Genomic DNA, 15159 nt, shown 5'->3' with positions numbered 1-15159 from the left:
CCGAACCCCTACTACTGCCCCTCCCATTGGTGGTGGGTCGATGGGAGGGGGGACTCATGTAACTCCTTCGGGCTGGGCCCGGCCGGGCACCATGAGTAAATGCCTGGCCACCAGACGCTCGCTGGCGAGCCCCTCCCCCAGGCCTGGCTCCAGGGTGGGGCCCCGGTAACCCTGTTCCGGGCAGGGTACACAAGTCCCGTTTTTGTGTCTTCATAGGGGTTATTATGGATCACACTTTGTCTGACCTGTCACCTAGGACCAGTTTGCCATGGGAGACCCTACCAGGAGCTTTTGCTCCAGACAACATAGCTCCTAAGATCATTCAAGCACGCAAACCCCTCCACCACGATAAGGTGGTGATCCAAGGAGAGGCACTACAAAGACAAGATATTTAATGTTCATACAGACCAGCTTTATTGTTTTTTGCAAATATTCACTCATTTTGAATTTGATGCCTGCAACACATTACAAAGAAGTTGGGACAGGGGCCATAAACTGGGAAAGTTGAGGAATGCTCAAAAAACACCTGTTTGGAACATTCCACAGGTGAACATGTTCATTGGAAACAGGTAAGTGCCATGATTCGGTATAAAGGGAGCATCCCTGAAAGGCTCAGTTGTTCACAATCAAGGATGGGGTGAGGTTCACAACTTTGCGAACAACTGCGTGAGCAAATAGTCCAACAGTTTAAGAACAACGTTTCTCAACGTGCAACTGCAAGGAATTTAGGGATTTCATCATCTACAGTCCATAATATCATCAAAAGATTCAGAGAATCTGGAGAAATCTCTGTAAGTAAGCGACAAGGTAGAACACTGAATGCCCGTGACCTTCGATCCCTCAGGCGGCACTGCATTAAAAACCCACATCATTCTGTAACGGATATTCCCACATGGGCTCAGGAACACTTCAGAAAACCACTGTCAGTGAACTCAGTTCGTTGCTCCATCTACAAGTGCAAGTTAAAACTCTGCCATGCAAAGCGAAGCCACATATCAACACCACCCAGAAGCGCCCTCGGCTTCTCTGGGCCCGAGCTCATCTGAGATGGACTGACGCAGAGTGGAAAAGTGTCCTGTGGTCTGACGAGTCCACATTTCAAATTGTTTTTGGAAATCATGGACGTCGTGTCCTCCGGGCCAAAGAGGAAAAGGACTGTCCGGATTGTTATCAGCGCAAAGTTCAAAAGCCAGCATCTCTGATGGTGTGGGGGTGTGTTAGTGCCCATGGCAGGGGGTAACCTGCACATCTGTGAAGGCACCATTAATGCTGAAAGGTACATACAGGTTTTGGAGCAACATATGCTGCCATCCAAGCAACGTCTTTTTCAGGGACGTATTGCTTATTTCAGCAAGACAATTCCAAGCCACATTCTGCACGTGTTACAACAGCGTGGCTTCGTAGAAAAAGAGTGCAGGTACTAGACTGGCCTGCCTGCAGTCCAGACCCATCTCCCATTGAAAATGTGTGGAGCATTATGAAGAGCAAAATACAACACGGAGACCCCTGACTGTTGAGCAACTGAAGTTGTACATCAAGCAAGAATGGGAAAGAATTCCACCTACAAAGCTTCAACAATTAGTGTCCTCAGTTCCCAAACGCTTATTGAGTGCTGTTAAAAGGAAAGGTGATGTAACACAGCGGTAAACGCGCCCCTGTCCCAACTTCTTTGTAATGTGTTGCAGGCATCAAATTCAAAATGAGTGAATATTTGCAAAAACCAATAAAGTTGATCTGTTTGAACATTAAATATCTTGTCTTTGTAGTGTATTAAATTGAATATACGTTGAAAAGGATTTGCAAATCATTGTATTCTGTTTTTTTTTTTATGTTTTATACAATGTCCCAACTTCACTGGAATTGGGGTTGTAACTACATGGAACTTATGACTTAAATTATCATTTTCTCTGAGAATGTATTCAATGGGGAATTTTCAGCTACTGTAACATTTTATTTTGTCAGTACATTAGCAGTTGTGAACCATCTGAATACACAGAGGTAAGTATCTTAAAGTTGTGCTTTTGGTGAATTGCTTACATTAAAAGTAGATGTGTTGTTGATGTAGTACATGAGGTAGACTTAATATTTTACTTCCATTGAGCAAAACCATCTTTAAACATCTTTACCCACCCTTACCCAAAAACTGAAACTTTTGTTTTTTGAAGAATAATCTTATTTATATATATATATATATAAATAAACAGACATGATTCTGTAGTGGAAATCACTGTCTGTGAAAACGGTTCGTCACTCCATCCACAAATGCTAATTAAAACTCTAAAATACAAAGAAGAAATATATATATTATATATATACACACTGGAAGCAGAAACACTGCCAGCTTTTCTGGGCTTGAGTTCATTTAAAATGGACTGAGGGGAAGTGGAAAAGTGTCCTGTGGTCCAACAAAGCAACTTTTGGAATCATGTGTCCTCCAAGCTAAAGACCACTCAGCTTGTTATCAGAGCAGTTCAAAAGCCTGTATGGGTGACTTGCACCATTAATGCTAATTAATATATACATGTTTGGCAACATATGCTGCCTTCCAGATGACGTCTTTTTCAAGGATGGCCTTGATTATTTTAGTAAGACAATGTCAAACCACATTCTGCATGACTCTGTATTAAGTCTAGACGCTAAACTGATCTGCCTGTAGTCTAGACTTGTCACCAATGAAAACATTAGGTGCATAAGATGAAAAATAAAACAACAAATGACACCCTGAACTGGTGAGAAGCTAAAATCCTATGTTAAGCAAAAATGGGAAAACTTTCCATTTTCAAAACTAAAGCAGTATCTCCTCAGTTCCCAAACGCTTACAGAGTGTTGTTAAAAGAAGAGGTGATGAAACACAGTGGTAAACATCCACCCATCACAACTTTTTTGGAATGTATTGTTGGCACCAAATTCAAAATGGGCATATATGTTTCAAAAAACAATAAAATTTCTCAGTTTCAACACTTGATATGCTGTGTTTGTACTTTTTTCAATAAAATATAGGGCTTAGTTTCATCTACATTCTGTACAGCATTCCATCTTTTTTGGAAATGGGGTTATAAAAGTCTCTTGATAATCTGCTGAATGTATGATGTATGAATGTTCAGATGCTTCACTGCTGCTGCGTCATATGCTTGATATGTTGTTGATATGATCTATAGCAAAGTCATAAATGATAATGTAAGTTTCACTGCAACAAATCTAATCGGTTAATGGCAGTTCACTCAAATTTATTGGTTAATATGATTTAAAGAGGAGTTTTAAAGTGTAGATTACTTTTTTGTAAAAAAAAAAGGTTGTGGTATTATTAATTCATAACATATCAAAAGCACAGCTATCACAGAATACAGCATTTAATTATGGTTATTACACATACACATCTTTCTACTATCTTTAAAAAAAATTGTTTATTTTGCATTTTATTCTATCGTTGAAATTTTAACACTAGAAAGTTTGGTTAGTAAGGGGAGCACTGCACTCATTGAGCAATCTCTAACTCTTATAAGTGTAACCATTGGTTTGTGAGCTGTTGAATTCTGTTGTTTATTGGCTCTTTACTGAAAAATTGTGCTTTATATGAATATGTAAATGAGGTAGTGCTAGGTAAATAATTTTATGAAAATGTAAAAACAATCAGATATTATAAAGAAGTTTGTCTACATTCTCATTCGTAAACACTGCTGCTGCTGTAATGTATCATACACAAGTGTGGTCTGCTGTAGAGAAAGTGATTCATTTGGTTTTGAGAGTAAAAAAGATTTGTTTCTTTTTGAATGAAAATGTAAAGTTAGATCTCTGGGATAGCGTATTAACATATTTAGCAATATATTGCATAGTTTGATTAATATCTTAAAACACAAAGTTGTTCACTTTAGTTTTTTTTGGCTAGCATTAGCATTATGTGCTATTAAGAGCACTTATCAACACTGGTAAGATGTTTGGCTTGAAGTAAAGATTTTTTCTAGCTATCGTGCTGTAGATGAGCTTGTGTACTAGTATTGCAGCTCGGCATTGTTACCTCCACACCTGATTTATTGTATTGTGTATTGCACTTCTCAATATAATTTTCTATGTTATTATTAATGGATCATTAGGATTTGTTTAATTTAATTTTATTTAATTTTTGTCATCACATCATGAAATGAAAACATTAAGGCGTGACTTAATTGAAAAGTATTGAGTATTATTGTGTACTTTGGAATAATAACAATTTTTAAAAATGATTAGAAATCTAAATTGTACATTCTATAATTAATATGAGAACTGATATAAATTTCACTAGTTGAGCTCTCTTATGCCTTACAATAGGGCAGTTTGACACTCTATAAAACGGATACTTCCAGTCCTAAAAACCCATTGGCTGAGCTCCATTCAAAGGAGTTGTAAAATCCATGATGTACCACTCCTATGAATGTCTCAATATATAATTGAACTGTGTATTACTACCAAAAAAAAAAAAAAAAACAACCTTGTGTTGTTAATGGAATTATCTTTGATTTTAATGTTGCTGGAATAGACCACTAAGCATATTGATGAAGTAAGAAGCCATTTTTTGTTTAAACTGAGGGGCTGACAACTTATGCTCTTAACTAGAACCAGGCTGGTCAGCTAGCTAACACAATATATATAAATAAAATTCCTTTAATATACATTATTTTTTGTGTTATAAAAACAAAATTAACTGCTCTTTCAGATTATCTCCTGTAACTGTGTGTAGGTTTAGTTATCATCATCCTGTACATCCTGAAATTACAAACAGATATATAAAAAACATTTTAAAGAAATACAGTTCCCCCTGTTTCCCCCAGTTTTCTCTAACTGTGTGTTTTACTGCACTTACCACAACTTTAACATAGTCTGCATCACTCTGCCTTTTTCCCTCGTTTTCTAGCCAGGTCTCCAGCATTTTCTGGTGTTAAGATGGTGAGAAAAGAGCATTATGACGCAGAGATCATTGTTTTGTAGGAGACATTGGATGCACTTGATGCAAAGAAGATGTGGATGAAAATCAAATGTTATATTGTAGATATTTGTACCAAAACATACATGCAACTTATTATTTTGTTTCAAACCTAAGCCATAAATATTCCCTAGGAAAAAAGCTGCTATATTTCACCTACTACAATGTTAAGTGTGCTCTGCATTACTTTTTCCATACCACTTGGTGTGTGTAGAATCCACTGTTGTAATAATGTCCTAATAATGTAAAAACTCCAAAAAGTAAAAATTTAATTCAAATACTTTTACAACAGTAAATACAATGTATTCGCCGGTTCGATCCCCAGCGCCGACAGTCCATGACTGAGGTGTCCTTGAGCAAGACACCTAACCCCCAATTGCTCCCCGGGCGCCATGGATAGGGCTGCCCACCGCTCCGGGTAAGTGTGCTCACTGCCCCTTAGTGTGTGTGTATTCACTAGTGTGTATGTGGTGTTTCACTTCATGGATGGGTTAAATGCAGAGGTGGAATTTCCCCCGTTTGTGGGATTTAAAAAGTATCACTTAACTTAAAGGTAATACACTCACACATATTGGTTAATATGTTTAAAAAAAAGTTAAATATTCAATAAAAGTGTTGAATTGTTTAATCACATAATATATCAACTGAAAGAATTTGTAGTTGCCTACCAAGACGGTAGCTGTAAACCTGTAAAATGGAAGGCAAGTTAAGGATGACAAGTAACCCAGTGAGGATATAAATACATTATAGGAGGGAGTGAATCAAATACTTAGTTAAATTATAGTTAAAAGTTTCATTTAAATAAGACAGTTCAAACTTAACAGTTAATCTATTAATGGTGGTTTTCTTAATTCCATTAATGGAATGAGATTAGGTGTAAGTGGTGGGGTATTAGTTCACAGATTATGCTAAAGATTTAATGATTGAATTCCAAGGATTACTAATCTGCGTTTCTAATGAAATGTAGTCTGTTAGGAGAAGTATTACCTGCTTATGAAGGTTAATTAAGGATCTCATGACAAGTAACCCACTGAGGTCAAATAACGTTAGCGGCTAATGTTTACGAGAGTATCAGTCAGTCAATATTGTGCAGGATGGGAGTGAAGTTACCTTAATGACTTCTACCTACCTCACTGTGTTTTTGTGTAGTTTCCTGTGCCTAATGTTAATGTCTAATGGTAATGTTAGTGTCCAAATGTTGTAAATGGCCAGATTGTACACTAAAATTGTGCATGAAAAAGGTTTGGGCAATTTAAGAATGTTATGTTGTGAAATGTTCAGAAAACACCCTTAACAGGTATTGCAATCATGCTTGGGTATACATGGAGCATCCAGGAAAGGCCCAGACCTGTAAATGGTCAGGTTGTACTCAGTGTTACTAACTGACCTGACAGTGTTTAATACCTTTAATACTTGAGCAGTAATATCATTAATGGTTACTGTGGAAAAGCATCAAAACAACGTTAGTGATCAGCACAATGACCACAACTCTGCAGCAAGTCCTCACAGTTCACTGACTCATCTACCTACAAACCTAATTCCAATAAACAAATACATAAAACAAAAAGCAGTTATTTATAAACCCATTTTTACCTGTTTTTGCAAACTGTCTAAAGACAGGATATTTAATGGTTTATCTTATTACCATGTTTTTTCTTGTTGTTTTATTTTGTAAACATATCCTCATTCTAAAAAGATGCATGAAAAATGCATTAGTAAAAGATCCAATAGTACAACACTAATGTTCTTCAGTGAGTGACAAAGTTTTTAGGTATTTCATCCTCTGTGTTACATACAAACTTTAAAAGACTCAGGGAATCAGCAGAAATCTTTGTGAAATGTTTGTGTCCCATAACTTAAGGCTCTTAAAATTTGTCCCCTCAGATGACACTGCTTTCAAAACTGGCATGTTTCTAAACTGGATATCATCACATGGGCTCAGACATACTTTTTGACCGACATTGTCAATATACACTGTGGCTTGATCCAAAAATGCAATGAAAGACTGTCTATGAACAATATCTAGAAATATCGCCGACTTCTCTGGACTTGAGCTCATTTGAAATGAACTGATGTATCTTTGTAAGACTTATTTTTGTGCCATTAAAACGAAATTGACTTCTCTTTCAGTTTATTTCCTGTAACTGTGTGTGGGTTTATGCATAATCATCCTGTTCATGCTGAACAAATATATTTTACTTTTTTGCCCAGTTTCCCCTAAGTGTAAATATCACTGTGCTTACCACAACTTTAGCAAGTTCTGGATTGAGAGACTGACGACTGGGCATTTCCTCCATAGTTTTCTGGAATTCATCCTGGTGTGAAGAGAAAAGAGCATGATGGCACAGAGTGAATCATTTTGTAAGAAACATAAAAACACACTTGATGCAATCAAATGTAGAATAAAGATCAAATGTCATGTGGCAGATACTTCTACCAAAACATACATGGAACTTATTATTCTGTTTCAAAACTAGGAAGTAAATGTCCCCTGAGAAAGTGTTCTATGGGGAATGTCATCTACTGTTCATCTCCTCAACACATTAAAAATGTAAAAGGTAAGGATCTCACTTAATGCCATTAATATTCATCCCCTGAGATGGCACTGCTTTGGATGGAGATCATCACATGGGCTCAGATATACATAATGAGTTCTACTTACCTCATTGTCTTTTTGTTAAAGTTTTCTGTGCCTAATGTTAATGTCTAATGGTAATGTTAATGTCCATTGTTGTAAATGGTCAGGTTGTACAGGTTGTAGTATTCCTGGTCAAATATGCTCTCTAGGGGTGCTGGAGCCTATCCCAGCAGTCATCGGGCGAAAGGCAGGATACACCCTAGACAGGTCGCCAATCCATCGCAGGGCAATTTAGGTCTTTGGGGTAAGAAATCCCTCACAGACAAGAGGCAAGAGGCCTCCTTTAGCATATTGCCCCAAAATATTATTTAATTATAATCCTAAAAACACAAAGCTGTTCGCTTTGTTGGCTAGCTAGGATTAGTACTTTGTGCTAGCTAGAGCAGTGATCTGCATTGCTAAGATGTTTGGCTAGAATTAGTAAAGATTTTTTCAGCTGAGATTCAGTTGAGATGAGTTTGTATACAAGTTTTACAGCTCAGCAGAGTTACATTCACACCTGATTTGTTGTATCATGGACATTGAACTATTCAATCAGTTGCAGCTCTCAACAAAATATCCAATGTTATTTTTAGAGGATCATTAGAGTTTAATTTGCAAATTTGATATTTTCTGTTTCACAAAGTAGATTTCTCTTTCATCAATTTGTCATGACTTATCACATTATACAGTAAAATCATTAGGACATTCAATTTAATTTAATTTAAAACAGAGTTGAACTTTAGAGTAATAACATGCTTTTGACATTTTAATTACAAATTCTGTACATTCATGAAATAATTGATGCACATTTCTCCAGTTGAGACCTCTTACACCTGATAGTGGAGCAATATACCAGTTCATATGATTTTTATTTTTGTGCTGTAAAAACCAAATGAACTGCTGTTTCAGTTTTTTTCCTGTAATTGTGCATAGGTTTATGAATTATCATCTTGTTAATGCTGAGCTCACACACAAATATAATTTACTTGTAAAGAAACACTTCAATGTATAGTGAGGTAGTTTTGCCCAGCTGCCCCTAACCATTTATTACTGCACTTACCCCAGCTTTAACGAACTTTGGGTCAAGAGACAGCTTGTTATACTTCAGTGACTCAAGCCAGGTCTTCAGTTTTTCCTGGTAAGAATCCTGGTTTGGTGAGAAAAGAGCATGATGGCTCAGAGTTAATCATTTTGTAAGAAACATAAAAACACACTGAATGCGATCAAAATGTGCAACCAAAACAAACACTAAACTTATGATTCTGTTTCAAAATTAAGAAGTAAATGTCTTCAGAAAATAGAACATATTCAGAAAATATTCTGTGGGGAATTGTCATGTACTGTTTTTCTCCTGAACACATTAGAAATGTAAAAGAATAGCAAAAGTTTATAATGTTATAATGGTTTGTGGCGTGGAGACACTTAGTGGAGTATCAGTAAAACGAACAACATGTCAGTGAATTAGCAGCTGTGAAGCATCTAAATACATTAAAGTACATATCTTAAAGATGTACTTTTGATGAATTACCTTCATTAAGTCGATGTATTGTTGATATAGTACAGTAAGTAGACTTAATGTGCAACTTCCATTGAGCAAAACCTAACCTTACCCAACCTTACCCAAAACCTAACCCTTACTCTGGCCCTCATCCTCACCCTAATCTTACCCTCCACCCAAAACCTGATCCTAACCCTCACCCTCCCCTAATTGTAACCCTAACCTTAACCTCAAAACCAAACCAAATTCTAATTTTTAACTTTAAAAAATAAATAACCTGACTTTTATCAAATATTGAGTTTTTTGACCTTCAAATAGCAAGTTCAGAGAATGAAAGGCACAGATTACAAGTTGTTCTTTTTAAATTCCTGTTTATTATTCAAACAGCCAGGTTTTTAACTATGTAAAGTTAAAATAAATCTATTTTACACTGGCCCTGCTATGGAGTGTTGACCTGTCCTGGTGTTTCCTGCTTTCTGCCCAGTGACTGCTGGGATAGGCTCCAGCTCCCCCCATGACCCAGAAGGATAAGCGACTTAGAAAACGTGTGTGTGTTTGTTTTACAGTGTGGTAACTGGACAAACAAAAACTACTTAAAAAACACTGCTGTATAATAATACGCACAGGTGATGCATTTTCAGGATTGTATGATTTTATTTTTTTGTTTCCTAGTTTTTGCTTTTCTAGTAAAGTATTTTAGAATCCATGGAAAGTCATGCATAGTTTGTTATTGTTCAGACAGTTCTATTTTTTGGTCTTTAAAAAGCCATATTGCTTGATTAACTGTAAAATACTGGGTGGATTTTTTGATTGGTAATATAATTGTGGCTATAAAAGGTAGCCACAGGGCAATTTTTTATTGTTCTATTTATCATAATAATTTACATCACAAGATGTTTTTCTGAGCATATTTTGGATATCATCAGTACTCAAATAACACTCAGACACTGCTCAGCTGCATTCACCATTACAAAGACTTTTTTTTTTTTTTAACCAGGTTAACTTGATTTAATACAGCACAATTTGTAAAATATCAAATAAACATAAATCTTCTCAGTTTTTGATAGTATTTTTTAATGTGGCACAATATGCACTTGGTGCATTTTACCTGTTAAAGAATTTTTTTTTCTGTAATTCGCTCATAAAATGACTGTCACAATTGCTTTTGAAATGCTAGCTACTGTTTTCCATACTAATCTTTCAGGTCTGTAGTTACTTTATTATATTTTTATTAAATGTGATTTACGTTCTTTTAAAAAATGTTTTTTGTGTGAGGTAAATTAGACAAATTAGATCTATTTGAATCAGTTTAACTCCTATATATTGGTCTTGGTGTTTCCACTAATAACTAAGCTTTTGAACTATTCCTTCCAAAGCTACTCCTTCCAAAGCTTGCACACTTGAGAGAAGCTCAAGACAATAAGAGTTTTATCAGTAGATATACCAGGATCTGTGTTAAATAAAGTGTATTGATGGTGAAATTTAAGAAATCCATTCAGTGGCTAACCTGCATGGAGTTTTGGTAAATGTAAGATTAAGAGGTGTTGTTAGGCATGAGCAAGTATGTAATAGTTTGTTCAGGAAACCACTACTTTGGCATGAAGATTGTTCTTATTCACTGTTATCGATATCGATATGTTTTTGCAAAAAATACCAAACTAAAGCTTTTTATTCCTGTGTCATTGTAATGTTAAAAAATTGTGTAATATTTATGTATGCTTAAGGTATGTAAAAATCTATGTGAATAAAATAGAACTAGTACAGTATATTTAATAAATACATTTTAAAAAAATTTAATATATGAATTAAATACTTGGCAATCAACTTTATCTCTAAATTCATATTTAATATTCAAAATTGTAAAAAAAATAAAGATAATATAGAAATTGTGGATAAATCCTCCTTGTTTCATGACAAAAACATTTTTAAAATGTACATTTCACTAGAATCTTGTGTTAGTACATATTGCTGAAATGTAATGCAAAAAACAATATTTTTTATAATATTCATATTTGTAATTAGCTTGAGTTCCTTATATGTTGTTTTTTTTTAGTATGAATGCGGCCATAATCTCACAAGAAAACACACTGATATGTAATGAACATAGAAGAAAATAGAATTATGTATTAATATTAATTAATTAAGAAATACTCTTGCTAACCATATAGCAACATACAGTTTATTTAATGGGCATGCTGAAGTCACAAACAAAACTGGTTTATTTTTAAAGAAATACGCCTTACTATAAAGTGGCGCAGTTTCCCCCAGTTTTCCCCAGGTAACTCTACACTTACTTTAACAAGTACTTACTTTAATGATAGACTGACCACCATCCTTTTTCTCCAGCAAGATTTTCAGGTTTTTCTGGAAGTGATTCTGGTATGGAGAGAAAGGAACATGATGGCTCAGAGTGCACAATTGTGTAAAAATTGCACCAGATTAAAAAAGTGTAAAATGATGAAATCAAATGATGCAGATGTTTCTTCTGCTCTGGCAGTGCTCCTCCTGTTCCTCCTTGCACAAAGGTGGATATAGCGGTCCTGCTGCTGGGTTGTTGCCCTCCTACGGCCTCCTCCACGTCTCCTGGTGTACTGGCCTGTCTCCTGGTAGCGCCTCCAGCCTCTGGACACTACGCTGACAGACACAGCAATCCTTCTTGCCACAGCTCGCATTGATGTGCCATCCTGGATGAGCTGCACTACCTGAGCCACTTGTGTGGGTTGTAGAGTCCGTCTCCTGCTACCACGAGTGTGAAAGCACCACCAACATTCAAAAGTGACCAAAACATCAGCCAGAAAGCAGAAAGGTACTGAGAAGTGGTCTGTGGTCCCCACCTGCAGAACCACTCCTTCACTGAGTGTGTCTTGCTAATTGCCAGTAATTTCCACCTGTTGTCTGTTCCATTTGCACAACAGCTGTGAAATTGATTGTCAGTGTTGCTTCCTAAGTGGACAGTTTTATTTCTCAGAAGTTTGATTTACTTGGAGTTATATTGTGTTGTTTAAGTGTTCCCTTTATTTTTTTGAGCAGTGTATATTATGTGAACACCTCACAAGTTCAGAATATTCCAATATGTGAGATTTTAGCTCTTAAATAATAAACATGCATGGATATATGAATTTGGCTAATTGTTGTCACCTGTGCTGCAGATAGATCCCCTCCTTGCTCATGTAGGTCACTCTAGCCAGAATACTAGATATTTTGCTCCCTGTTGCCTGCTTTTGTGTGTAGGGGTGTGGGGAAAACTCGACTCTTAAATGCAATGCAATGTGGCTGTAAATGATTCTGAATCGATTCATAAATGTCAAAAATGTATTTTCTAAATTGTTCATTTATACTGTAATTTTGATGGAACGCAAAGGGCGAAACTTGGAAGTGGGTAGGTGCGGAGCCCGGATAGTCACAATGTGCATTAAACCCAGGTTAGATCAGGAATCGACAACCCAAATGTTAAGAAGAGCTATTTTGTGCTTTGTGGGTGTTGATGTCCTAGTGTAGGCTAAAAAAATGAACAAAAACGCAGATTTACCTTACTCTTAACAGCGCAGCTTATTGTAGATTAATGGCAGCAGCATCTCAAACAAATTTAATTTGATTTATTAATAAAAGATATTGGAAATAAATGCATTATGGATCATTACAAATACTTTGCTTTAAAAGTACCAAGTTTCTTCACACAGTGAGAAAATAAAAATCACTTTCTGCTACTTGTATCCACACTCTCATTATTTTGGTCATTACCCAAAGCTCATGACCATAGGTGACGGTTGGGATGTAGACCAATCAGTAAACAGAGAGCTTTGCTTTATGGCTCAGCTCCCTTCCACCACTACAGTCCAATACAATGGCCATATTATCGGTGCTTTACTGAGAACAGAGACCGAATGGAATGGAATGGCCCCAGCACCTCATATTCCCACAGGACCTCCTATAGAATATCTCAGGAGAACACAGTCATATGTTTTCTCTAAGTCTACAAAACACATATAGACTGGGTTGGCAAACTCCCATACATCCTCAACAATTCACATGAGGGTGAAAGGCTGGTCCATTGTTCCATGACCAGAATAAGATCCACATTGTTCCTCCACATTGTACGCCTCAAAATCTCCTTTCTTGCAACTTGGCATGAATTTTCCCATGAGGCTGAGCAGTGTGATACCTCAGTAGTTGCCACATATCCCCCGGTCCCCTTTCTCAAAAACAAAGGTCATCACCTGCTAGTCCAAGGGTACTGTTCCTGAGGCCACACAACACTGCAAAGCTTCTTGGGTTTAAGAGTTCCATAAACAGGGCTCCACTGACCAACAATATCCTCATTCAAAATCAGAATTTCTCCAATTGTACTGAGTAGAGTTTTAACAAAGCTACTCCGACACATCCTAAATCCATTGTCCAGAACCTCCTTGATGCCAACCAAAAGTCTCTCTAAAGACTCTCCAAACTCCTTTTTTTGCTTCAGCCACCACTGCAACTGCTGCTTTTTTCATCCATCAGTACCTATCTGCTGAGTCCTCCAGGCCAACGAGTCCCTAAGGGGCTCTGTCTTCGGCTTGACGGGTTTCCTCAATACCAGTATCCACAAGGGTGTTCTTGGGTTGCTGCCCTGATGAGCACCAACAAGCTTTTGGCCACAGGGATAAGTACTTTGGGATTTTGTTCCAATGGCCTGGCTTCTGTAGTTAGATCAAAGCACCAGCAGAGCTGTCCAGGCAGTTGGAACAAAATCCTGGAAAGGATATTTACTTTCTGGACCTGAATTTTACATATCTGCTAACTGCATATTTTACTTCATTCCACATCCCAGAGTCCTTTGGAGTCTCACCTGACTTCCTACTCTTCACTGCACTCCTGGTGGAGATCTCAGTCTCCTGATTACTAAAGACACACACCTGCGATAGAAGTCATGGGACTCTTAGGTTGGGCTATTTAAGCCCAGACTTTTACCAGCTAGTATTGTTGCGCTGAACCTTACCGAGCGTTTCTCATTGTGGCATTTGTTTTCATGTATTTTGACTTCCGTGTTGGTTTGCTGATTTTTGTTTTTTGCCTTGCCCTTATTTTGGATACCTCTGCCTCTGTCTTTGGTATCTGTACCTTTTTGACCCTAGCCTGGACTGTGACTACCCTTTCGTCGATTGGTATTTTTGCCTTCATTAAAATTCCGCTTATTTCCGATCTGCGTTTGTCTGCGACTCTCATCACAATGTCACGGAGTGAGTCATTTTGTTAGAGACATAAAAACACACTGGATGCAATCAGAATGTGGAATAAAATTAAATATCATGTGGCAGATGTTTCTGCCAAAACATACATGAAATGTATTATTTTATTTCAAAACTAGGAAGACAGAAGGCAGGGGTAGGCCTCCTTTAGCACCTTACCCCCCAAATATTATTAAGTTAAATTAAGTTATTCACTTCCTTGGCTAGAGTGCATTAGTATTTTTTGCTAGCTTGAGCAGTGATCTACATTGCTAAGAGATGTGGCTAGAATTGGTAAAGATTTTTTCAGCCAACTTGCTGGAGATTAATTAGTATACAAGTTTTACAGCTCAGCAGAGACACATTCACACTGACTTGTTGTATCATGTGCATTGATCATATGCATTCAATCAGTTACACTTCTCAGTAAAATAATCATTATTATTATATTATTCTACCAACATATTATATTATTATTAGAAGACTATTAAGATTAATATGCAGAAATTCTATTTTTTATTTTACAAAGTAGATTTCTTTATTTTACTGATTTGTCATGGCTTATAACAATGTAAACTATTCTAATTTAAAAGTGTTTTGGGAAAATGGTTATGGTATTGGTTTACGTGAATACACATTGAAGTTTGACAGTTTCCTCTAACTGTATATTTTACTACACTTACCAGAGCTTCAGACTCCTTTAGACCAAGAGACTTAAGTTTTTTCTTCTCATTTTTTAGCCAGACCTCCAGCTTTTTCTGGTATTGATACTGGTGTGATGAGAAAAGAGCATGATGTCCACAGAGTGAGTCATTTTGTCAGAGACATAAAAACACACTTGATGCAATCAGAATGTGGAATAAAATCAAATGTCATGTGG

At 36.7% G+C, this 15159-nt stretch overlaps 1 protein-coding gene across 1 annotated transcript in view; it reads right to left on the bottom strand.

The window, feature by feature from the left end:
• LOC108434273 overlaps positions 1 to 15159 on the bottom strand; it is a 44247-nt gene that overhangs the window by 17770 nt on the left and 11318 nt on the right. The window contains exons 15-19 of the mRNA XM_017709282.2: positions 14963 to 15049; positions 11386 to 11451; positions 8638 to 8724; positions 7201 to 7272; positions 4838 to 4906 (exon numbers count right to left, since the gene is read on the bottom strand). Of these exons, the coding sequence (XP_017564771.2) occupies positions 4838 to 4906; positions 7201 to 7272; positions 8638 to 8724; positions 11386 to 11451; positions 14963 to 15049 (381 nt within the window). The remainder of the gene's footprint in view (positions 1 to 4837; positions 4907 to 7200; positions 7273 to 8637; positions 8725 to 11385; positions 11452 to 14962; positions 15050 to 15159) is intronic.

This window comes from Pygocentrus nattereri, chromosome 20 (assembly GCF_015220715.1).
Source record: "Pygocentrus nattereri isolate fPygNat1 chromosome 20, fPygNat1.pri, whole genome shotgun sequence".
NCBI classification, from domain to species: Eukaryota; Metazoa; Chordata; class Actinopteri; order Characiformes; family Serrasalmidae; genus Pygocentrus; species Pygocentrus nattereri.
Note: the sequence above shows the minus strand (reverse complement) of the source record. Positions and strands in the feature narration are given on the sequence as shown.